Source organism: Cynocephalus volans, chromosome 1 (genome assembly GCF_027409185.1).
Source record: "Cynocephalus volans isolate mCynVol1 chromosome 1, mCynVol1.pri, whole genome shotgun sequence".
Taxonomy (NCBI): Eukaryota; Metazoa; Chordata; class Mammalia; order Dermoptera; family Cynocephalidae; genus Cynocephalus; species Cynocephalus volans.
Window position 1 is genome coordinate 43,900,531 of NC_084460.1, and position 26,108 is coordinate 43,926,638.

Consider the following 26,108-nt stretch of genomic DNA (forward strand, 5'->3'; position numbering starts at 1 on the left):
AAACCTGTTTATTGCAGTTAGAATAATGAACAATTGGGAACAACCTAAATGACTGCATACTACTATTTAAAAGCCAAATTTTGGAAGAGAAACATGAGTAGTCTTAGCATAGTACAAGGCTGTTTCACTAAGATCATCATGCTAGGTTTACGATACACTAAAACCGTATTCCTTAATTCCTTTCTAAGGCCACTATTGAACTGTGCAGTACCCATGCAAATGATGCCTCTGCCCTGAGGATTCTTTTTTCTTCCCTGATCCTTATCTCAAAATTGTTCTATAGTTTAAACTTTCAGGTAAGTTTCATTTGATTTCTTGCTTTTGCTTCTTATTCTTTGAGGTTAAATATACAGTTTTCTACTTGATAAAGACTTCTTTGCCAGCACTGATTTTCTGAAAGAAGAGAATGGGGTTTTTTTGACTCACCTTATTCTTTGTCCACTTTATCCATAGTGTTCTATTTTATAGTAGTTTCTGGATAAGCTAATGGATGTTTCATGGGGTAAAAATAGCATTCTCTTCTATTCCGTCTGTTAGGGAAATCCCACGTCCAAAGTCACGTGACTTTTTTTGGAAAGTCATCCTCTACACAATTTAATTGAAAGCATTGAGAAATCAGATTTATTAGGCTCATTTATTTGCTCATTTATGGGTATTAACATTGGAGGAGCCACATTTTGGTTAGAGGTTTCTGGCCAGCTTATACAAAAGGGCTGGAAGCATATGAGAGAGACAGAAGGCTGAAGTACCAGGCTTTGAAAGCGGTAACCAGTGGTATTTCAGAGGAAACACAGCCACAGTGTTACAGCAGGAAGTGCCTGGTCACCCTGTTGCTACTGAGATAATGGCCTCCAATAATTCTTTCTTGAGTCATTTATGATTCAGAGCTCTGGGACTAAGAAAGGAGTGTTTATTGGTACTGCTTTGCTACACTGAGATGGAAGGGGAAGGATCTGGTCTTTTCATTGTTCATAGTCAGTACATGGACTTACCGTTACAATATGACTATACTCACAGTGGTGCGGAAAGCATTCCCCAAAAGGAAACTGGGTTCTCTTGGGTAGGATAAGAGATGAACAGCCCCAAATGACATGTACCACATCACTGTTCATTTGGATAGCAGTTTGAAAACTTCTTATTTAAATGACTATTCTTTTTGCTTACACCTTTTTTTTTAATTCTATTTCTGCAAAGTCAGGTAAAATGAAGCTTTTGATAACTTGTCAGGCATGGCCAGGGAGACCAGAAGAAAGAGGCATAATCTTTACTCTTTGGGGACTTATCCCTCATTAGGAATGCAGTACTGTGCTACAGGAAATCAGTAATTGCCTAAGACAGTAAGTCTGAGTCTGAATTGGTGGTCATCTTACAAAGAGTGCAAGTATCAGGAAGGAAAGGGGATGTATTGGTAAGCACTGAGCTTTGTGAGGAAATGGTTCATATAGTCTTAGCTGGACCTTAAAGGAATAAGTAGATTGGGACAGGAACTAGAGGTAGCAACATTTGTGGTGAAAACATAACGAACATAGGCAGAAGTCAGAATGACTTTATTCAGCTGTCAGAATAGGTAATGCTCAGACTTAGAAGTTTGGACTTGAGCATATAGGCTTGTGCAAAATGTTTGGCGTGGTAACTTACTTGTTTATTTTAATCAAAAGTCTCAAGTTGGTGTTTATTCTTTAGGATCTTCCTGAATTTTTTGAAGATAATATGGAGACTTGGATGAACAATTTTCATACTCTCTTGACATTGGATAATAAGCTTCTACAAACTGATGTAAGCATATACAAGTGTTGCCTGAATAGCCTTTTTCTTTATTAAAAATAATTTGGGTAACCTCTGAAAGCCTATTTACTCTTGCATTGCTGATAGATAAAATTTCAAGAATGCAAGTAATATTTGATTCTGTTGGATGTTCCATATTTGGTTTTGTGTAGTATACAGAATTATTGTTATTGTGGACCTGGCTTAAGTCACAGTATACAGATAAGGCTATTCCATTGCATTATTGAAAGTAAGGCTTTAAAGTATTCACATTGTGAACATTTTATGAAGTAAAAAAATTATTTTTTATTGAAAATACTAAGAAAACTTAAACTTCTGTAATGATAGCCTCTTTTTAAAAAATCATCCACAGTTTGGGGAAAATGGTAAACTTTTGTAATATATAAAGTTTTCTATCTGGATTTTGTAATATATGCTTTTCAACATAATAGCACTATTTCTGGGCCGTTCATTTGCTTATTAATAAATTTGTGATCTTTTCCCCCAAGAAACAAAAACCATAAGATAAAATATTAAGATTACTTCAATACCAGATCAAAGAAAAATTAGAATTGGTGATTCAGTCAGGTTTTGAGAATGGGGTAAAAAAAAGGGAATCATTACTATGGTTGTATGACAGATTTTGTCGCAAGAGCTTGATGAAGTGAAAAGAAACAAGAGAAGATGTGGCTATCATAAAATAATTGTTTTAGTCCACCAGGAAAAAAAACACTCCTTTAGAAAACAGTGCTTTCGTGCTTAAGTCCTTTTTTTTTTTTTTTTTTTTTGGTCTTTTTCGTGACCGGTACTCAGCCAGTGAGTGCACCGGCCATTCCTATATAGGATCCGAACCCGCAGCAGGAGCGTCCCTGGGCTCCCAGCGCCGCACTCTCCTGAGTGTGCCACGGCATTTTTCACATGGGATTCTTACAGAGAGCTGTTTGCCCAGTTAACCATGTACTGCCTTGTGTCATCTCTCTGTGTAACATGCCTTATATTTATTCCTTGAGGAACCAGCCATAAAGGAGTTCTTTTTGTCTCTTCTAAATTCAAAAACTTTGGCACATAGGACAGCTCAAAAGGTATTTGTGATTTGCGATTATAATATCAATTGTTATATAAATCACTATCATGATTTAGATTATGGCTGGCAAACTTTTTCTGTACAGGACTAGGTTGTAAATATGTTCAAGTTTGCGGGCTATTCAGTCTGTGTTACAACTATTCTGCAGTTGTAATGTGAAAACAGTCATAGATAGTACTGTAAATTATATAAATGAAAAACAAATGGGCGTGGTTGTGTTTTAACAAAAATAGGCAGCAGGCTGGATGTAGTGTGCAGACTATAGTTTGCTGGCCCCTGTTGTTTAATACTTTATTACTAAAATATAATTTGTAAGAATCCTATACCATTACCTTATTTGGGGGTTATATATGTTAATATGTTTGCAATGATAAAACTTTTGGGAGGGCCGGCCCCGTGGCTCACTTGGGAGAGTGCGGTGCTGGTAGCACCAAGGCCGCGGGTTCAGATCCTATATAGGGATGGCCAGTGCGCTCACTGGCTGAGCGTGGTGCAGACAACACACCGTACAGAGGGTTGCGATCCCCTTACCGGTCAAAAAAAAAAAAACTTTTGGGAAGCAGCAAAATGGTACAACTGGCCATGTTACAAAGGAAAATGTGATATGATCTTTATCCTTCAGGTTTCTATAGGAATATACTATTTTCATTCTAGTATGGAAATATTTTGTGAGTCAGCAACCAGAAGAAAAGGCGTTATTCAACTTGTAAACTTTTGAGAGCTGCTCTCTGATTAACAAATGAGAAGTATTTTATCTTTTCTTTATTTGAAGGACTTGGTGAATAGATTGATGATGGCATAGACATAGTTTACAACAATTGATTTGTATTTAAATTTTAAAGAATCTAGTTCAGGAGTTACAGTTATTCCTCTTAGTTTTGGTAGCATTATATTTGTATGTTTGAGTTTTCTCTTTTCTCTTATGTGAGGATGAAGAGGAAGCAGGCTTATTGGAGCTCTTAAAATCCCAAATTTGTGATAATGCTGCACTATATGCACAAAAATATGATGAAGAATTTCAGCGGTACCTGCCTCGCTTTGTCACAGCCATCTGGAATTTACTTGTTACAACAGGTCAAGAGGTTAAATATGATTTGGTAAGATGATGGTGGACACAAATAACATTCCGTTCCTGTCCATCCCAAGAAATAATCTGTTCAGTTTTGGTTTTAAAAAATTATTTTTGTGTTTTATTCCAGTTGGTAAGTAATGCAATTCAATTTCTGGCTTCAGTTTGTGAGAGACCTCATTATAAGAATTTGTTTGAAGACCAGAACACACTGACAAGTATCTGTGAAAAGGTTATTGTGCCTAACATGGAATTTAGAGGTAATTATGGCAAAGTCTGTCTTTTTCAGGGGAGTAAAAGCTCAGTTTTTACAAAAAGCATGTTAGTGTAAACTTAATAAGTCTTCTGTTGGTTTTTGTGAAATATGTAGTCAAATTTTTTTATTTCTAGATAAAATTTCTTTTAGGTCATATTGCCTGTTTTCTAAACCAAGATAGAAATGTGGCATCTGTGAAATGAGTGTTGCTGTAATGAGCTTTATTGTATACCATGGGGGTTTTCTCATAGAAATATTGAATAAGACTTTTAAAATCCAGTTATATTGAGAAGAATGTAAATCATCCAGGATTGCAATTTAGGGGGGAAATTTGGTTTTGTTTGATTTTGTACTTCACCAAGGCAAATAGCTGTTTTTAAACAGTTGTCTTGAGAATAGAAGTGATTGGTAACTTATATACAGGGTTGAAGCCCACTTAGTTTGTACTTAAGGTCCTAAGAACCTACATTTGCATAGAAAGTGTCTCTTTTTAACAGTTGTGAAGAGCAAGTAGTAAAGGTACAAGGGACTGTGTATCATATCAAAGCCCTTATTGGATCAGTGATTCTAAAATTATCAGTCTGGAAAAAAAATGAGGAAATTAAAGACAATATAGTGTGAGGTTTTATTTCCTTTTGTGTTTTCTGGTTTTTACTTATTTATTAAAAAAATTTTTGTGGTTGCCGGCTGTCCTTTACATAGATTGAATGCTGTACTTTGGTGTTCCCAGCACCATGCTCTAACCAGGTGAGCTAACTGGCCAGCCCTCCTCCTGTGTTTTCTTATACTATATTTACAGGACAGATTTTTTATTCCAATATTGTTTGCCCTACTTACTTTGTTATTTAAATTGCTTTTATGACATAATGGTGATATAATTGTGTTGTTTGGGATTTTTAAAATGTTTTTATCTGGCAAAATTAAAAGTTAGCGTTTCTAGATTGATCCCCAACACTTTCTTTTGAAAATTGGAGGTGAAATCCAGTTCTGGGAACATTGTCACATTAGACCAATTGAGCCTATTTTACAGCTGTGTGAATTACCTAATATTTAGCCTTTTAGGGTGGCATTTGCTGCTGTAGGTGATGATTAAAAGTATATGAAGTGGACATTTGATGGGCAAGAATGCTTTGCTGTAAAGGCAGTTCCACATGTTCCTCTGCATGCTCGGCTGTAAAGTACAATGATTTGTCATGTCATTTGGGAGGTTACCTGAAATACCAACTCTCTTTGTAGCTGCTGATGAAGAAGCATTTGAAGATAATTCTGAGGAATACATAAGAAGAGACTTGGAAGGATCTGGTGTGTATTTTGGTTCTCTGTTAGTCTCTTAGCAAACCAGTTTTAAGGTTCTCTTTCTAGTAAATATGGGGAGGAGTGGGAGGTAGGATAAGGGTGTCATTTAGCTGGCTTTCATTGAGAACTGTTTTTCTTTTTTAACTTGTACATCTTACAAATCAGCTCTTGTATGAGAACATGGAAGTATCAAAAGTTGAATCATTTGTCTTCTCTTTCTTTTTTGTTTTGCCAGTATGGGGATGTCTTTTTAATGTATATTTTGTAGTGTTTATCGTAATTCTATGACCTCTTGATTTTTGTTCTCATTTGTGTTTCTTGTGGGGGAAAAATGTTCTTTTCATTGTTTGTGTTGCTGATAGCTATCAGGTGGCAATTTGTTTTTTTATAACTGGGTCAGTTGGTTGGTGGTTGTTTCTTTCTCCCAGGATATATTTCCTTTTGCTTTTATAGATATTGATACTAGACGCAGGGCTGCTTGTGATCTGGTGCGAGGATTATGCAAGTTTTTTGAGGGACCTGTGACGGGAATCTTCTCTGGTTATGTAAATTCCATGCTGCAGGAATATGCAAAAAATCCATCTGTTAACTGGAAACACAAAGATGCAGCCATTTACCTCGTGACATCTTTGGCATCAAAAGCCCAAACACAGAAGGTAAATCTTCAGTGTGGTACCCACAGAAGTCAAAAAGAAAGAATGCATCTCTTATAATACAGTCTACTCTGCCAGATAACCTATTAGTTCTGATTAGAATTTATTATATAATCTACAAAGACAGCTTTATGATGATGTATTAAGTACTTAAGTTTCTTATGGATCAAAAATTAACAGATTCCGTGCTTGTTTACCCTAGCTGAGACTCAGTGTATAAAACATGCTAAACTTAAACTTAGCTTTTCTTTACTTTAGGAGAGTTGCTTTATTGTCTATCAAGATAGCCTTGTTTTATAGATAAGAGGTTGTGTTTTGAAGTGTTCATCTCCTTTTTACCATGGTTTTCTAAAATTGCTTAAATTTCTAATGTAGTAGCTATATCCAGCTCTTTCATGTTGTTTTACTCTGTTACAAATTTGCTTTTTAGCATGGAATTACACAAGCAAATGAACTTGTAAACCTGACAGAGTTTTTTGTGAATCACATCCTCCCTGACTTAAAATCAGCTAATGGTGAGTTTCGTGAAATTTTTTTCTTTTATACAACTTACAACACTATACGTGCAATTTTTATTTGCATCATTATACTGTGAGATAAGTAATATGGCAAAAGACATAATAAGGGCTCTACCTACATCACCATGATACTCAAAAAGCTGGTTCCTATCCTTTTTGCAGTTATTTCTTTTCTTTTTTTTTTGGTGGCTGGTCAGTATGGGAATGCAAATCCTTTACCTTGGTGTTGTAACACTGTCAGTTATTTCTTTATTGAATAAGATTTCAAATGGTTTCCACAGATCATGCCTTTGTAAAATTAAATTTTGATAAAGAAAATTTTGCTTATTTAGTAGGAAAAGACTGAACTGTAACTCAGCTTTGTTATCCTGGTGTATGAATAGGAGTTATACTTTGGTTTCCTTTTCTTTCCCATTTGAAAAATGGGCTCTTGAAGTACATTTCAAAGTACTTGAAAATGATAAATATTAATGGTAGTTTCCTATGTTTACGAGAGTGTGTTGATCTAGGTTCAGGTATATTCTTCTTTTTTTTTTTTTTAACTTTTTGTATGGAAAATTTATATACATTTAAAGGTAGAGTGAATATTGTAATGAGCTTCCATGGGAACTGTCATCCAGCTTCAAGAATTATGAACAATCAGCCAGTGTTCTGTCCCTTTTACTAATTTATTTTTCTACCACCACTAGAGTAAAGCAAATCCTGGCTAGAGAGACATGTTAATTCAGAATAGCTCCAATTCTAGGGATGTAGGTAATATCATTGGTGCATGGTCCAATTCGTTTTTATTCAATTATATAAGTAATACATGTTTATTTGTAATGAAACTTAAAAGACAAAGAGAAAAATAAAATTATTTATAATCCTACCAAAATTAATGGCTACATAGTAGGTCATATAATCAACTATGCTTCAATTACTTGACATTTTGGTTACTTTTTTTTTTAACCTTTTTATTTTTAAACTCTGATAATGTTGTCACTAATTTTTGAATAACAGTCATTTCCACTTAAGTAACTATGACTTTTTACTTTTTTAATAGTGAATGAATTTCCTGTCCTTAAAGCTGATGGTATCAAATATATTATGATTTTTAGGAATCAAGTAAGTAGCTATTTATTTGTTATATGCCACTTAATCTCTTGAGTTTTATTATATACCAGCTTCTCTTTCCTTCTACCATGCAATCATATTTGATATCCCTATCTAACAAAATTAACAATGACTCCTTAATAACTTATGATTTCAGACCATGCTTAATTTTCATCAGGTGTCTTAAAAATGTCTTTTTACAAAAGTTTTATTAGAAATTGGGATCCAAACAATGTTCACACATTGCTTATGGCTAATTATGTCTTGAGTGTCTTAATTTACACTAGAGAGGTCTCCTCCCCTCCACACTCTTTTTTTTTTGTTGGTGGCTGGCCAGTTCGAAGATCCAAACCCTTGGCCTTGGACACTGTACCCCACCCTTTCTTATGCCTGTTATTTGTTGAAGAAACCAGTCATTTATCTCAAAGAGTTTCTCACATTCTACTTTTGGCTGATTGCATCTTCATGGTATAGTTTATCTTGTTCTTTTAGTTCCGCTATTTCTATATTGGTAGATCTGGAAGTTTAATTAGATTTAGATTCCTTTATTGGGGGGCAAGAATGCATCGTGAGTATTCTGTTTCATTTTGTCAGGGCATGCACAGTGTCTGGTTGTCCACTTTTAGTGATACTAAGAGTAATCAGTGGATTCAGGTGAAGAACTTTCTATCACTGATAACTTTTTAATAGTGTTTTTTAATTGAGATATACTTCACCTAATATAAAATTCACTATTTTACGGGCTGGCTGGTTAGCTCAGTTGGTTAAAGTGTGGTTTATAACACCAAGGTTAAGGGTTTGGATCCCAGTACCAGCCTACTGCCAAAAAATGATTTACCATTTTAAAGTGTATACTTCAGCGCTTTTTAGTGTATTCATTATGTTGTACAACCACTACCACTGTCTCATAGATAATTACTAGTTTGAACAGGAAAATCAGGATAAACGTTTGTGGGTTTTTCTCCTTTTTTCAATTTTCAGAGTAATGAATTAGTGCCTTAGCAACCTCCAAAGATGACAAATGAGTTTTTTTGATGCTGGAGTTGTTCATCTTTCTCCACTAAGGGCCCCTTTATGCAGATTCCTGTGTCCTCTTGATATAAACTTAGCCTTGATAGCTTCTCTCCTTTCATTCCTGATAAGATGTTCTAGGTTCATTTCCTGCCACAAACCTTAGAATTAGCCACCTCCCAAAGGTTGGGAAAGGTTGTTTAAAGACCATCATCTGGGTACTAGGGATATTGCTAATAAGTTGTCATTGGTTCTAGGCTTTTTCACAGGGGAGAGCCAGGAAATAGATTGAGAAGGAAATAAAAATAGTTCCCAATTCAAATTTAAGATTATAAATAAAACTCAAGATTTTATTTAACCTTTTTGATGTTATATTTGTATCTATAATCACTTGTTTATTTTGCCCTAAGATGTATATAAAGTTTCAAAATAACAATGCCTGTAGTCTTACTAAAGTAACTATTGACTGCAGTTTGATTTCTTTGTGGTCTTTATATCCTTTGAATATTATCTAATTAAGTACCTATAGTCAAAAAATACCATGCTTAAAGTAACTTGAAATAATTCTCTGTACGTTTTTTACATCACCTTGATGAACAGTTACTAGGTTCATTTGTTTATAGGTTTTGTTTTGTTTTTGTTTTGGGGAGCATGAGGGGGTTGCTTTTCATGCCGCTAAAGTCAAACAATAAAAAAGCAAAGTATGTTCAGAAAGGTCTAGCTTTCATCCTTGCTCCTTATACCCTATTCCCTCCCTCTCCCTAAAGATAACAAATTTTTGAGTTTTGGTTTATTCTTTATTACTTACTTGTGCAAACATAACCTAATACCTATTCTACATGTATTTATATTTTCCCCTCCTTCTGCACAGAAGAGAGCATGCTATACGGTTTTGTACCTTGCTTTTTTCTTCCCCAATTTTTAAAAATTACAGTAAAATACACATAAAGTTTACCATCTTTATCATTTTTGTTTATAGTTCAGTGGCTGTATTAGTCTTTTTCGTGTTGCTATAACAGAATGCCTGAGACTGGGTTATTTATAAAGAAAAACGACATTTATTGCTTATAGTTTCTGAGGCCAGGAAGTCCAAAGTCTATCTGGTGGTGGCAACAGTGACCCAGGGGTCTCACATTGCAAAATGGTGGATGCAGAGAGACAGACCTCCCTCTTCTTTTAAAGTCCTCAGAACCATGCCCCTGAACCACCATTTTTAATGCATTCACCAGTGCATGGCCCTATAATCTAATCACCTCTTCAAGGCCCCACCTTACGATTACACCCTCCTTACAGTCACAGTGGGCTGTTTCTAATACATAAAATTTGGGGGACATAATTCAATCCACTACAGTGGCATAAAATACATTCATAATGTTGTGTAACCTTCACCACCATCCGTCTCCAGAATACTTTTCATCTTGTAAAACTGAAATTCTTTTTTTTTTTTTTTTTTTTTAAGAAGTAGTCAGTAAGACACTTTATTATTATTATTTTTTTTGTCGTTTTCGTGACCGGCACTCAGCCAGTGAGTGCACCGGTCATTCCTATATAGGATCCGAACCCGGGGCGGGAGCGTCGCTGCGCTCCCAAACGCTGCACTCTACCGAGTGCGCCACGGGCTCGGCCCTAAAACTGAAATTCTGAAAGTAACTCTACATTCCCCCTCCACCCAGCCCATGGCACCCACCATTCTACTTTCTGTCTCTATGATTTTATTTTGACTACTCTATCTACCTCATAAAAGTGGAATCATACAATACCCTTTTGTCTTTTTGTGACTGGTTTGTTTGAGTTAGGATAATGTCCTCCAGGTTCATCCATATTGTAGCATGTGTCATCCATATTGTAGCATGTGTCAGAATTTCATTCCTTTTTAAGGCTGAATAATATTTCATTATATGTATATACCACATTTTGCTTATCTATTCTTCCATTATTGGACACTTGGGGTGCATGCATGTTTTAGCTATTGTGAATAATGCTTCTGTGAACACGGGAGTGTAAAATCTCTTCCAAACTCTGCTTTCAGTTCTGGGTTTATACCCAGAAGTGGAATTGCTACATCATATAGTAATTCTATTTTTAGTTGTTTTAAGTTTTCTACAGTGACTGTACCATTTTACATTCCCACCAGCAGTGCACAAGTTTTCCAATTTCTTCACCTCCTTACCAAAACTTATTATTTTCTGGGTTTTTTGTTTGTGTTTGTTTGTTTCCATAGTAGTCATCCTAATCGGTGTGAGGTGGTATCTCATTATAGTTTTGGTTTATATATCCCTAACGATTAGTGGTGTTGAGCATCTTTTTATGTGCTTATTGGCCATTTGTATATCTTCTTTAGAGAACTGTATTCAAGTCTTTTGCCCATTTTTGAACTGAGTTACTTGTTTTTTTGTTTTTGAGTTCAAGAAGTTGTCTGTATTCTGGGTGTTTTTCCCTTACCAGATATATGATTTGTAAATATTTCCTTCCATTCTGTGAGTTGCCTTTTATTTACTCTTTTTTATTGTCTTTGGATGCATAAAGTTAAAATTTTTATGAAGTCCATTTTGTCTGTTTTTTTCTTTTGTTGCCTGTGCCCCTGATGTCCTGTCCAAGAAATCATTACCAAGCTTTTGCCCCGAGTTTTCTTCTAAGGGTATTATAGTTTTGGGTCTTAAATTTATGTCTTTGATCCACGTTGAGTTAATTTTTGTACAGGAGTACTTCAAAGAGTGCATGGAAAAGGGCCGGCCCGTGGCTCACTTGGGAGAATGTGGTGCTGAGAACACCAAGGCCATGGGTTCGGATCCTATATAGGGATGGCCGGTTAGCTCACTGGCTGAGCGTGGTGCTGACAACACCAAGCCGAGGGTTAAGATCCCCTTACCGGTCATCTTTTATTTTATTTATTTTTTTTAGAAAGTTCATGGAAAGATATCTTCTATTTTTCCATGCACTTTTTGAAGTACCCTCATATATGGTGTTAGGTAAAGGGTCGAACTCTATTATTTTTCATGTGGATATCCTGTTTTCCCGGCACCATTTGTTGAAAAACCTGTCCTTTCCCCATTGAATCGTTTTGGCACCCTTGTGAAAAATCATTTGACTGTATATGGGGAGGTTTATTTCTTGGCTCTGTTCTGTTTTATTGGTCTATCTGTCTTTACTGTACCTTGGTTTTTTTTACTTAAATTCTGGTATCATTCTATAGTAGTACGTACAGGTTGTCCTCATTTTTCTAATAGGGGCATAGTATTCCAATTTGGTGGCTCGTCCATGATTTGGCAACCAGTCCTCCATAAATAGATATTTTGGGTGTTTTCTGTCTTTCCCTATTTTAAATAATATTCTCTTTAATAACCTTGTGTATCTTGTCACTTTGGGTTTTTGCCATTGTATCTTTGGGATGTATTCCTAGAAGTAGGATTGCTAGATTAGAGGGGTACATACATATGTAATTTTGCTAGATGTTGCCAAATTGATGTCCATAGGTGTTATGTAATTTTGTTTGTTTGTTTTTGTTTGTTTTTTTGTGTCTCGCTGGTTGGGGGATCTGAACCGGTGACCTTGGTGTTATAAGGCTACACTCTAACCAACTGAGCTAACCAGCCAGCCTCATGTTGTATTTATTTAAAAAATTAAGTGCCGGCCCGTGGCTCACTCAGGAGAGTGTGGTGCTGATAACAACACCAAGGCCATGGGTTTGGAACCCTTTATAGGGATGGCCAGTTCACTCACTTGGGAGAGCGTGGTGCTGACAACACCAAGTCAAGGGTTAAGGTCCCCTTACTGGTCATCTTTTAAAAGATAAATAAATAAAAATAAAAATGAATCGATGGGGGGAAATGAATTGAGAATTCCTGTTTCCTCAAGTAGAGTTTTTTGGAATTTTGCCAATCTTAGATGGTAGCTTATTGCAGTTTTAATTTACATTTCTCTTATTTTATGTTCTGGTGAGTGTCTTTCCATTTGAAGAGCCATTTTCTTTTTTTTCCTATGAATTATCAATTCATATTCTTTTGCCCATTTTTCTGTCTGACTATTGGTCTTAATTTTTAAAAATGTGTAGTTTTCCTTCTGATTCTTAACACATTAAGTCACTTTAATTTTAGGCAAAAACCAAAATGTCTAATCATCTTATTCATCTGACACTTTGCCCAATAACAATACTGCCATCTTGCAAAATATTTTAAACACATGAACAGGAATAGAGAGTGACTTCCCAAATAACCAATGAAAATGACTTACCAAATAACCCCCACAAGTCTTAACTCTAGGTCATAATTACTTAAACATAGATATGCAATGGAGACATCCCCAGGCACTCTCTGCCCTGTTCCTTTCTCCCACTGTAATGAATTTAGCATATTTTATACCAATGTAAGTGCTTTTTTTATGCTTTTACTACATATTTATGTTTCTACAAAGATTAAGTTGTACCCTATAGGTTTAAAATTTTTATTTGTATACTGTAGATATACTGTATAATGGTTTATACATTTTTTGTGTGTTTGACATCATTTTTGAGTTATTCATTTTAGTAGATGTAGTTATACTTCATTTTTTTATAGCTGTGTAGTTTCCCACCCTAAGAATATGCCACAGTTTATTTCCTTTGGATGATTCTTTATTTCTTGATTTTTAATTTTAATGTGTCTTTGGCAGGTTTTACCAAGGTTCTGTGCAACCTTGCCAGGCTGTTCTACTTTAAAGACTAAGTTTTAGAGGTTTCCGATGAAGATTGGTATTCTTATTTTTGTCCATTTTGGTGGGGTGGGGGAGAGAAAATGAGGCACAAAGAGGTTAAATGTCTTTTCCAAGAAATATCTGCCAGTGTAAAAGTACAGATCTTAAGAATTGGTGAAATTTTAGTCTGTTTCTCCTTGGTAATATCTTAGTCTGATATTATTCTATGGTGTTCATTTATCTGCAAGATTTTACCTTCATCGTAGTTGTGTGCTCAGAAAAAGAATGGGAAAAGCGAATGGAAATTGTACCATGTAAGATAGAAGTTTCAATTTCTCAACTGTATTATCTCCCATTATAACAGAGCTAGGAGGAAAAACTTTTTAAAATCAGCAATCTGTTCTTTCAATTGTCTTACTCAAAGGTGGTAGCATCATTAGATTTAGAACATGTATGTTGTATTTTTCAGGTACCAAAAGAACATCTCTTAGTCTCTATCCCTCTCTTGATTAATCATCTTCAAGCTGAAAGTATTGTTGTACATACTTATGCAGCACATGCTCTTGAAAGACTGTTTACTATGAGAGGGCCTAACAACGCCATTCTGTAAGTATTTGATAAGCAATTTATATTTTTTTAGCTTGGGGTGGGGGGCTGGACTGTATTGGTCAGAGATATCTCTGAATGTTTTCATAGTTTCATTAGTAGTCAGACAAATAAAGCGTACTTTTTATTCATTTTATATTCTGACTCATTCCAAAAGGATTTGAGGCAGCTTACCAAAATAGATATGTTATGACAATAAAATTAAATAGAGTAAATTGGAGCAAATGAAAATAACTGGGATAAGGTTAATAAACACAAATGTGTGCCAAAGGATCCTATTAATAGTTAAAGAAACTCCAGATTTTACTTTGAGTCTCCTAGCACCCGAGACAAAGAAGGAAACTTAGGGAATTAAAGTATTCACAATGTTCATGAGATTAAAACAGTTACAGTCAGTCCTTTATATCTGTGGGTTTTATATCCCCAGGTTCAACCCAACTGCAAGTCTAAAATATTCAAGGGGAAAAAATTGCATCTGTACTGAAGATGTACAGACTTTTTTCCTTTCCATCATTCCCTAAACAATACAATATAACAGCATTTACATTGTATTAGGTTTTATAAATAACCTAGAAATGATTTTAAGTATATGGGAGGATGTACATAGGTTATATGCCAATACCATTTCATATCAGGGTCTTGAGCATCCCTAGATTTTGGTATCCAGGAGTGGTCCTGGAACAAATTCCCCGATACTGAGGGATGACTACTCTGAAGGCATCTCAGAAGTGGGTCTTCATTATGGGAATACTGTGTAATAGCAGTGTTCTCCATGACATCATATAAATTATTTTCATGTGTCTGTTTTTGTAATCTCGCTTAGTTCTGAGGTAGGACACCGCTGAGTAAAGTAATTCTCTAGGGGCCAAGAAAGTAGCTCTTCTGGCCTTATCCAAGGATAAAATGTAGGGGAATGGGTGGTCTGCATGTCTTTCAGGCCATCCTTCAACAGCATTATTTCTTGAATCTGAGTTTTGGGTAAGAGATGGAAAACAGTTCTAGGTTCTTTTCTTCACCACGAACTTGAAGTACAGATACTCTGAGTGGCCAATTAAGGGTTGAAAGGGCATCTTTTTGAGATGAGTTAAGCCAGTACCATTTTTAGGCCCAAAATTGATGCAGAAACCAGTTCTGAATCCAGTCCACCTCTAGGGGAAATAGACAACCACCAAGACCCCTGTGGTTCCCAATTATGTTTTTGATGGTGATAGATAGGGACGACCTTTACAGCTTTAAAGTGATGTTGGGTTTACCTGGTTTTTTTGTTTGTTCAATTGTGTTTGGTCCCAGATGTGCCTTCTTAGGAGCATAACATGAGCGCATGTAAAAAATTATTTTTTTAAGCTGTCTGCCAGTTGTCAGTGGTGGGAGATGGCTCAGTTTTATGCCGAGAAGTGTGATTTAGTAGTTGCCAAGGTTATTCCACAGTGATAAGCTCAAGAGTTGGCAGTGACTGAAAGCTGTTTTTTCATCTATAGCTTTACAGCTGCAGAAATCGCACCGTTTGTCGAGATTCTGCTAACAAACCTTTTCAAAGCTCTCACACTTCCTGGCTCTTCAGAAAATGAATATATTATGAAAGGTAGGCTGTTTCCCTGGTGTACGTACTGTAACTATCTAATCTCACATTACAAGGGTAAACACATACTGTTTGCCAAGAAAGAGGTAGGTTTAGATATTTTTAAATGAAAAATGTTTTTTTGACTAGTAGTAGTGTTTTCAGAAAAATATAGAACTTGATATAGAACCGCTTGTTATAGAAAACGTAGCAAACTCCTTTTTTTTCCTTTCCTAGATTGAATTTCTTGAGGGCAAAGATCAGATTATGCAGCAACATTTATTGACTGTGCTCTGCTAGGTCTTGGTGAAACATGAGTGCACATGGTAGACTCCACACAGATTTTTCCTTCATACATATTGCCAAGGACACAGGCAGCTGTAACCGTCTGCCAGGTGCTACATTAGGAGGGTGTCCTGGTGCCAGCTCTGACTTCAGGGACAATCTAAGTCTTTTTCACTGTTGCATCTCAAGAGCCTAGCACGGTGTCTAGGTCATAGGAAACACTTTTCAAAGAACCTGTCCCTGATCCTTCCAGCCTGGGTCAGGACTCCTGGTGTGTACACATGTGTGTACATGTGTGTCTAGGTGTGTATTTGTGTGTTTTTTAAATAGTGATGTATAATTACTGTTGTTTAATGTCCATTTCTGCCAGAGCGGCTAATTGGTCTGTGGTCTTTATTACTGTGTTCGTAGGGTATGCAAGAGCGTACAGTATATAATACCTTTTCAATAAATACTGTTGTGTGAGTGAATGAAAGGATTCTGTGGCAGCCCAGAGTAGGGGCATTTATCCATCCTCTAACCCTCTTAACCCAGGTCAGGGAAAAGACTTTTTCTAGGAAGAGAAGGCTAAGCTGCAATGTGAGAGATAGGTAGTAGTTTGTTCAAGGGTGAGTGAGTCTTTGGCTCAGGTTGTGGAAACATCATGTGCAAAGTTTAGGAGGCAAGAGAAGCTAACTTTCTCTTTCATACCTGGCATATAGTAAATGGTCTGCTTAATAGACATTCTTGTCTACAATGCTCTACTGCTAAATTTGACTGGCTTTTTAAAAAAATAAAATAAGCATTAATTCTGGAAATATTGTTTGTGGAAAGAGAACTATCATACATTTTTAGCTTACAAGCGTATTTCTCTCTCATGCCAAATGTTTTTAGGCATCTTGTTACTGAGCAATATTTTTGCAAAATGGACTTGCTGTGGCCTTATATTTACTTTTTCTTAGGAGAGCCTAATAAAAATCTCCCCCTCTTTTTGAGACAGATGGGTAGATGGCCTTCTCTTTCAGGTTCCTATAGGCTGAGATCATGTTTCCTTTTAGGGGTAAGCATTTCCTGTCACTGATTAGTAAGTGAAAGAGACTGGAAACAATTCTCTTACTCTACTGCTCTGACCATGTCAATCCATTTTGTCTTTTCTTCATCTGCCTCTTTAGTCACTTAATTATTTTTTATTGTCCCTTTTTAAATTCTTTAACTCTTTGGCCTTCTGGAAATAAATACTCAATATTTCTTAGCTAAATTTTGTTGCTGACCCCCATGCCCATTTTAAAAGGAAGGGAAATTTAGATTTTTTTTAAATCTGAAAAGCTATCTGGGGGTTGTTCACGCCTCTTTAAGATTTTAGTTGATGAATTAATGGGGTTTTCCCCCCCAGTCACTTTTATTTTAAAATTTAACTGAACTCTTTTTGTTTTTGCTGTTTTTATATTTTACAGCTATCATGAGAAGTTTTTCCCTCCTACAAGAAGCCATAATCCCCTACATCCCTACTCTCATCACTCAGCTTACACAGAAGCTATTAGCTGTTAGTAAGGTAACAAAGCCACTTTTGAAAGTGTGGTTGTTTTTTAATTTGCTTCAAACTGTTTGGGCCCAGAACATTTTGGCAGTAAGTGAGGCTTTGGAGAAAGGTTTGTGAATTCTTCCTGAGCAGCAGTTAATTACTTTCCTGAAAGTGTGGGGATAACATTAGTCAGATTGGAGACATAACAGCAGCCACCTTTAGAGCCAAGCGTAGGCTCAGAAACTTTAGTACGTTTCTATTCTCATTACAAAAGTAATATGTTCATTGTAGAAAATTAAGAAAGTGTGGATGATCTTAGGTGAAGGGAAGTAGGCTTTGCACTAACTAAATGGACATAAAATACTGTTTGGACTTCTGTAATATGATGATTAAAGTCCTGTGTCTCTTCTTCCTTATTCTTATTTCCTGAAAATAAAGTTTACTCTTAAGTTTTAGGAGATAAAAAAATCAGTTTAAGGCTGACAAAATTCCTCTCTAGATGCTTATTCCTAATTATTTTATGAAAATGAGATAAATTTGTAGGAAGTATTGGAGGGACTTTGGAAAACAGTGATTATTTTCCATTTGAGTTCTGGGTAAGGGTCTTGGACTACTTTGAGCTTTGGGCGAAGGAGGGAGAAGGGAAGCCGAGTTCTCTGCCTGTCCCCCTTGCTTCCAAGATATATATGTATACACTCATCTTCTGATTTAGTCAGCTTTATGTGCTAGCCTTCCAAGAAAGATTTTGTTCGAAGGAAAATAGGGTTTCATTGCTTAAAAAGAAAATTAAGAACTGCTGATAATAGAGGATCATCACTTTGTAGATGCAGACATTGAGGCCCACGGAAGTTAAGGTTTGCCTAACATCCCATACAGGGCTTGTGGTAGAGCAAGGATTTGTGTGTCCCTGCTCCTGCCTGTTTCTTCCACCAGTGTTTACAGTGACAGCTCTACGAAAGCACACGGGTTTAAGACAAGTTTGTTAACAGCTCTGGGAGCTGAGGCTTGTGTAATCACCTCCTTGTAACTCTGGAGTATTTTTTTCCTAATGGACTATTGGCCATTAAGGAAAAAATCCAAACAAAAAAGCACTAGTTTAATGTAATTGGTGGTTTTTTTTCTTAATGCTGATTTAAATAAAATAGATGGCATGTACTTTAAATGAGTTTTAGAAAGGTTAGGTGTGTTTTATTTTAGATATTTAATATGGTCATTTGGATTATTAATTACCTTTTTTAAAAATTTCAGAACCCAAGCAAACCTCACTTTAATCACTACATGTTTGAAGCTATCTGTTTATCCATAAGAATAACTTGCAAAGCTAACCCTGCTGCTGTTGTAAATTTTGAGGAGGCTTTGTTTCTGGTGTTTACTGAAATTTTGCAAAATGATGTACAAGGTAAGTTAAAGGAAGTTACTTTCTTTGTAATGGGAATAAAATATTAAGGTAGTTAAAAAGTGCACCCTTCCTAACAAATATGTGCCTTTTGTGTCAGAGCCATTCATTTTGAAGCTGACAGTTCTGTTTAACTTTTATCAACAGAATTTATTCCATATGTCTTTCAAGTGATGTCTTTGCTTCTGGAAACACACAAAAATGACATCCCATCTTCCTACATGGCCTTATTTCCTCATCTACTTCAGCCAGTGCTTTGGGAAAGAACAGGAAATATTCCTGCTCTAGTGAGGCTTCTCCAAGCATTCTTAGAACGTGGTTCAAATACAATAGCAAGTGCTGCAGCTGACAAAATTGTGAGTCAGATTTACTTTGTATCTAATTTTCTAAAAGGTAGCTTGGAGAATCTAGGGATGGCACATTTAAAAAAATTACTTTGAATAATTAAATTTAATAAAAAGGGAAGTAATTACTAGAAAATGTTTTATTATAATTAAGTACCCTTAAGTTATTAGTTATTTATATACATGGTGGAAAATTTTTTTTAAAAGCCAAATAGGTTCATTTCAAGAACTTAAACTTTAAGGGCTTACTGCAGTGGGATTTTTTCCCCCAACATTTCAGAAGTAAATATTAAGGAGAAAAGGCTAATTAGATTATGGTGAAATGAACCCTTTTTCAAGATATGTATCACCTTTTCACTTCTGGAAGAATCCTTGCCTGTTTAACTGTTTATTATTTGATCTGATTTGTTGTAGCCTGGATTACTAGGTGTCTTCCAGAAGCTGATTGCATCCAAAGCTAATGACCACCAAGGTTTTTATCTTCTAAACAGTATAATAGAGCACATGCCTCCGTGAGTATGACTATAACTTTGTTGTGCCTTTAATAAAGGATTTTGTTGGGTACTCAGAAAAATGCTAAATTTATGTTGTTGCTTTTATTTAATTTTTTAGTGAATCAGTTGACCAATACAGGAAGCAAATCTTCATTCTGCTATTCCAAAGACTTCAGAATTCCAAAACAACAAAGTTTATCAAGAGTAAGTAAAATCATTTGGGTGTTCCTACAGAAGTGATGAAGGAAAGTAGCTAGCTAAAACCCTTAGGCTCCATGGGTACTGATAAACCTTTTATCATTTATAAGCTTCATATATAAAATATTTTAAGATGTTCTTGTTTCCAAACACTAAATCAGTATCAAATGTATTGTGTTCCAAAGATTGGTTTGTGTAAGTTTTGATGTCAAAACATTAAAGAAATATAAATCAGAGACAGTGTGTAAATGTCTATAATACGAAGGCAGATACCGTGTATGTTAATATTGGGGTGTGGGGGGGGGGTGTAAGGGGATCGCGACCCTTGGTGTGGTGTCGCCCGCACCACGCTCAGCCAGTGAGCGCACCAGCCATCCCTATATAGGATCCGAACCCGCGGTGGGAGTGCCTCTGCGCTCCTAGCGCTGCACTGTCCCGAGTGCGCCACAGGGTCGGCCCTTAATATTGGGTTTTAATGATTAAGTGTAGTTTCATTTGGCATACTTCTACTAAACCACCACTTCTTTAGTGCAGTGGGTCCTCCATGTTGACATTCTGCATCTTCTTTCAACAGGTTTCTTAGTCTTTATTAATTTGTACTGCATAAAATATGGGGCTCTAGCACTACAGGAAATATTTGATGGTATACAACCAAAGTAAGTTTGTTTTATTATTATTTTATTTTTAAAAAGAAGAAAATTAGTTCATCTCTTTTAGTGTAAACCAGATGATTTCATGGTTCTTGGTAGAGGTAGTATCTTTGTGATTTTCAAAATATTCTTAGGTGTTGGGTGATATGAAAAAAAAAAATCCTATAGTCCTTTTCCTAATTCCCAAAGTCACTCTACCCCCTGGCATTCTCCTCCATAGTTAGTGTGTTGCGTTATGTTAGATGATCATTGTTGTCTCTAGGAACCTGCCTTTGTTAAGGCCAACAGCATGATTTTTCAGATAAGAAAAGTTTGGAGCCAGTAAAACTTTGCTTTTGACTTATCTAGTGTATTGTATATACAAAGAATGTACGAGGGGATCTTCAAAAAGTTCATGGAAGGATTCATGTTTTAATTCCATTTTTCCATGATCTTTTTGAAGTACACTGGTATATAGGGGGCATTTCCCATTAGTGGGGAAATGGAAGGATTATAAAGAAATGATAGAGAACAACTCTTAAGGGAAAAGCTCTTTGGGGAAGGTTAGATTTGAGTACCTGAATTATATCCAAAACATTCCAGATTGACTAAAAATGAATTGATCTCAAAAGTAGTACTTGAAAATATAGTTACTAACAATAGGGATTGTGAAGAAATCAGTAGTCTCATGCATTGCTGTGCATGGCACGATCTTTCTAGAGAGCAAAGCAGATGTACTATTTATCCAAAGCATTAAAATGGCCATAGTCTTTGACCCACTGTTTCCACTTCCAGAGAATTACTTTTATTAATGTATGAACTGTGAGGATTTTGCATCATTTAGAATTGTGAAAAACTTTACTTCTAGAACGTTTGCAACAACATAGGATGATTGGCCAAATCATTTTTTTTTAAACAGCAATTAACATTTACATAAACGTAAGTAAGCAAATAAAGTTGGGAAGTTTGTAATCCAAAAATATTACAACTAGTTATTGCTGGATGGTGGGATGATGGGTGATTGTTTTTCTTCTTGCTCTTGCTTATCTCTCTTTTCTAAGTTCTAACTTTTTAAGGATTTCTTGACTAATTTTTTAAGAAGCATTCAAAACACCCCTCTACCCCCAAGAAATAAAAAAAAAGCTGTAAAGATTCTACTTAAACATAGACTTACAATAATATGAGGGCTTTTTATTCACAAAAGATGATGACACCTGGCCACAGGATAGAAATAAGCTTTTGTTTTGTCATTTCTAGGTCTCTTCCATTGAGTTGATCAAAAACGGCAGCCTTTTTATTTAGGAATTTATTATAGTTATAAGGAGTCACTGAGTACAAGTTGCAACTAAGCATTTCACTGTTAATTATAGTGGTAGTCTAATTTAATATTGAGTGGATTTACTTTTCTTTGGTTAATAGAATGTTTGGAATGGTTTTGGAAAAAATCATTATTCCTGAAATTCAGAAAGTATCTGGAAATGTAGAGAAAAAGATCTGTGCAGTTGGCATAACCAAATTACTAACAGAATGTCCCCCAATGATGGACACTGAGTATACCAAGCTATGGTAAGTACTTTATTCTGATGTTTTTGGAAATTATAGCTTCCTTCCTTTATGACTGCAAAATGAATCAAGCTTATTCTTTTGCCAAGAGAATTAGGTTCTGATCTTGGCTTCTCCATTAGCAACCATCAGATCCAAGACATGACTTGTGGATCCTTCTGGGCCTAGAAAGATCTTGTTTTGGTTCTTAACTTTTTGGGTACCCTTTTAAGAGTCTGGTCTAGATGATCTCAGAATGTTTATGACAGAAGCCCAACCAAAACTGGCTTAAGTCTTTAAGAAGAGGAACCGAATAGGTCAGGAAAAGGTCTTCCATGCCTATACTTTGTCTGGAGGGCCTTGCTTTTCACAATCTCTTGCTTTTTCTCTTTATTATGGTTCCACTCAAGCAGCCTCTTCCATAAAGTGATCTGGCAACTAGAAGCTTATTTCTTCTAACTAAACTCCTAACACTGAAGCTCCTTGGTTTTGCTTGGGTCACACAGCCAGCTGAGATCGAGTAGTTCCTGGAAGGACAAATCGGGGTGCTGTAGCCCAAAAAACTGAGGAAGGGTTTCTTTATAGGCATAAGCACTGATGTCCATGTTAATTTCAAAGGTTCCTTCCTACTCTTGAGACTCTGAGTCTGTAATTTGTTTCTCTGAGGCATTGCTGCTTTTGTTTAAATCTTCAAAGTATTTTCTTCATCTTTTTGTCTTCTTGCTTTTGTCCAATCCAGGACTCCTTTATTACAGTCTCTGATTGGCCTTTTTGAGTTACCTGAAGATGATACCATTCCTGATGAAGAGCATTTTATTGATATAGAAGATACACCAGGATACCAGACTGCCTTCTCACAGTTGGCATTTGCTGGGAAAAAAGAACATGATCCTGTAGGTCAAATGGTGAACAACCCCAAAATTCACCTGGCACAGTCACTTCACAAATTGTCTACTGCCTGTCCAGGAAGGGTAAGTGTTTTTGTTGTTGAAGAACTCTGTGGTTAATGGAGACATTAATGGGAAAGCAGGAGGACAGAAGTTGTCCTGGTGCCTATTTTTCATTAGCATAATCAAACCACATCCCATTGAGTTACAGGCAAAGCTTATTTTCTTTAATTAAAATGATGAGCCCTTTTTTTCCTTGCATTACATGCTGCAAATATAAGTGAGTAGTTTTAGAAGACAAAAAAACCTTTGAATAGAAATGTATTTCATAGATTGAGATAATACTTCTAATATTAATTTTAAACTGCGTCATACTCAGAAATTAATGGATCATGGTGTAAACTTAATAATGGCTTTTAGCCAGAACTTTTACAGTGTCTTATATTTATCTGATAAAATTTATATTTTTCAGGACTGGTCATATAGCTCGGTTGGTTAGAGCATGGTGCTCATTACACCAAGAACCAGGGTTCAATTCCTGTACCAGCCAGCTGCCAAAATTATATTTTTCATTGTTTTATTATGGAGAATTTCAAACATATGTAGAAGCAGCGTAACAAACCCTCATGTGCCCAGCTTCGATAATTACCAATGTTTTGCCAATCTCGTGTCATGTGTTTTCCCTTTTTATTCTTATTCTAGAGAATTTTAGAGCAAGCCTTAGACATCGTATCATTTCACCCATTTCATTATGAATTGCTAACCAATAAGGACATTTTTAAAAACCTGACCACAATGCCACTATTACACCTAACAATAATAATTCTTTATGGATCTACTTTTTAGACCTGTACATTTTTGAAGGCACAAAAGTGGTTGAGTTACTTGGGAATCCCTTGGACAGTGATTATGACTGGTTGCTCTTCCCAGAGCTGTGGCAGCCCTCCCAGGAAGAGGGGGTTTACATTGGGGCATCAGGATCTCCGATAGCCAGTGTGTTTCTCATCTCTTGTAGGTTCCATCGATGGTGAGCACCAGCCTCAATGCAGAAGCACTCCAGTATCTCCAAGGATACCTTCAGGCAGCCAGCGTGACACTGCTTTGAACTGCATTTTCCTAACTGGCTGAGCACAGGATCGTTTCTTAGGAAATCATGCAGATTTCTAAGTATAGCTGTTAAAACAAAGCAAGTTTTCCTTTTGAACATGTCAGAAAATGTTGCATTAAGCTGAATCTTGAGCAGATTAGGTGGTTTGTGTGATCATAAATATAAGTGGGTGACTTTTCAAGTTTGCTACTTCAGGAGATAAGTATTAATAGTTCAGTCTATAACATCGATTTGAGCATTTGCACGGTTTGGATAATTTTTAATTTTTGATGGACACTGTGGAGACTTCTTTTTGTTACTAAATCCTTTTGTTTTGAAGCTGTTGCCATTCATATTTCTCTTGTCTTTTGTATTTTTTGTTTCTTTAAGCTTTTATCGGAAATGTGAATAAGTAACGAATTACTTGTGTGACTTGCCAAGCAATGCACATTTCATAGTTTATAACCTGTAACCAGCAATAAAGAAAACCATAAAATATATATCTAAGAACATCTTCAGGACAGATTTTTGGTGCTCTCTGATACCTTTATAAAAATGAATTTCTTTAAATTTCTCCTTTTTCCCCTCCTGGACTACATAAAATCCATAATGGTATTTTATAAACCATTTAAAATCAGATCATTTAGGGCTGGCTGGTTAGCTCAGTTGGTTAGAGCAGTGTTGATAACACCAGGGTCAAGGGATCAGATCCTCATACCAGTCAGCTACCGAGAAAACAAAAAAAAAGGAGTAAATGATCTGATTTTATGTTTTTTTTAAGGGGAAAGGGGACATTAATACAAATTTGGGGCTTATCTACTAGAACTTTCTATAGCAGTTCCCAGGTTGGAAGCATGAGTTTTGGGTAGGTGGATCTCTCTGGGTGGTTGAGAGTACTTTAGACATTGTGGATGTTTGATTTCTTTCATGTCTTTCTATCTTGAAGATCAGGTTACTTGGAACTTTTCAAATCATAGTATCTTAGAATGTTGAGGTCTAGTAGGAGCCACAGGACTGGATGATGTGTTCCAGCAAAGGCTGCCTGAGGAGCTAGGCTATATGTGCTCCTTCCCTTGGCTTGGCCTATGGAGTTCTGTGGCATTTGTTTTTAGGGAATGAAGAGTAAGAATATCTAAATTTTGTGAGGCACAGTTTACTTATGCTGGAATTAATTGTTCAGTGTAAAAATTAGAACCTTTTTCTGACCAGGTTAAGTGATTTCTCACAGATGTTAGTGGTTTTTTTTTTTTAATTCTCAGGCTTGAATGCTTTTCCTTACACGTGTTGTTTTCGTATTGTTGCTTGAGAAATTTCAAGCAACCCAAATGTATTTGCATCATCTAATTGTTTTATCTTTTTAGGGTGTTTTTGTTAGTTTTGACACAGTAATGGAAGCATTACATTTTACATTACTGTTTTGGCTTAAGTGGTCATTGCCAGAAGGATATTAAGATAATTGTTAGAGTCCATGTTTAAACTATAAACATAATTTGATATAGGTGAAAACAGAAAGCCAGGAATTGTCAGTGATGGTCTCTGTTTGGCACTCAAGCCCCTTTGCTTCTGCTGAAGCTGTTGGTGAACAGTTAAGTACGTGGACAGCACGTTCTGGAGCATGTGTGATTCAACTCAGAGGACTGATCAAGTTCTGAATGTTTTCCCTCCTCAGTTCAAAAGACTTAGTAGATGGTTTGTTTATACATGCCAAAGTAGTGCGCCTTTTTTTTTTTTTTTTTTTTTTTTTTGTCTTTTTCGTGACCGGCACTCAGCCAGTGAGTGCACCGGCCATTCCTATATAGGATCCGAACCCGTGGCGGGAGCGTCGCTGCGCTCCCAGCGCCGCTCTCTCGCCACGGGCTTGGCCCAAAGTAGTGTGCCTTTTAAAATAGTTTCTGAACAGGAAGAGTGGTGCTTTGATATTCTTTATTCTGGCATATTTCATTAATCAATATTGAGGTTTCTTATTCCATCATCCAAGACAGTTTGTATGTCTGGTTTTTACTATTTGTTTTTGGGGGGGACGCTGGCCGGTATAGGGATCCTAATGCGTGACCTTGGTGTTACTAGCACCATGCTCTCCCTAAGACATGCTAAAGTTTCTGTATGACTTATTTTTTTAATTGAGAAGTCTTACCATAGTCAGTGGTGATGCCTGTTCTTTATGGATGCA

At 36.1% G+C, this 26,108-nt stretch overlaps 1 protein-coding gene across 1 annotated transcript in view; it reads left to right on the plus strand.

The window, feature by feature from the left end:
• CSE1L (chromosome segregation 1 like) overlaps positions 1 to 24,541 on the plus strand; it is a 39,818-nt gene extending 15,277 nt beyond the window's left edge. The window contains exons 7-25 of the mRNA XM_063105103.1: positions 189 to 296; positions 1,684 to 1,776; positions 3,778 to 3,945; positions 4,048 to 4,177; positions 5,410 to 5,475; positions 5,923 to 6,125; positions 6,553 to 6,637; positions 7,683 to 7,744; positions 13,881 to 14,017; positions 15,496 to 15,599; positions 17,294 to 17,391; positions 18,610 to 18,760; positions 18,905 to 19,113; positions 19,516 to 19,613; positions 19,714 to 19,799; positions 20,368 to 20,449; positions 21,842 to 21,988; positions 22,704 to 22,935; positions 23,867 to 24,541. Coding sequence (XP_062961173.1) covers positions 189 to 296; positions 1,684 to 1,776; positions 3,778 to 3,945; positions 4,048 to 4,177; positions 5,410 to 5,475; positions 5,923 to 6,125; positions 6,553 to 6,637; positions 7,683 to 7,744; positions 13,881 to 14,017; positions 15,496 to 15,599; positions 17,294 to 17,391; positions 18,610 to 18,760; positions 18,905 to 19,113; positions 19,516 to 19,613; positions 19,714 to 19,799; positions 20,368 to 20,449; positions 21,842 to 21,988; positions 22,704 to 22,935; positions 23,867 to 23,956 — 2,349 coding nt within the window. The 3' untranslated portion in view covers positions 23,957 to 24,541. The remainder of the gene's footprint in view (positions 1 to 188; positions 297 to 1,683; positions 1,777 to 3,777; positions 3,946 to 4,047; positions 4,178 to 5,409; positions 5,476 to 5,922; positions 6,126 to 6,552; positions 6,638 to 7,682; positions 7,745 to 13,880; positions 14,018 to 15,495; positions 15,600 to 17,293; positions 17,392 to 18,609; positions 18,761 to 18,904; positions 19,114 to 19,515; positions 19,614 to 19,713; positions 19,800 to 20,367; positions 20,450 to 21,841; positions 21,989 to 22,703; positions 22,936 to 23,866) is intronic.
• The last annotated feature ends 1,567 nt before the right edge of the window (positions 24,542 to 26,108 follow it).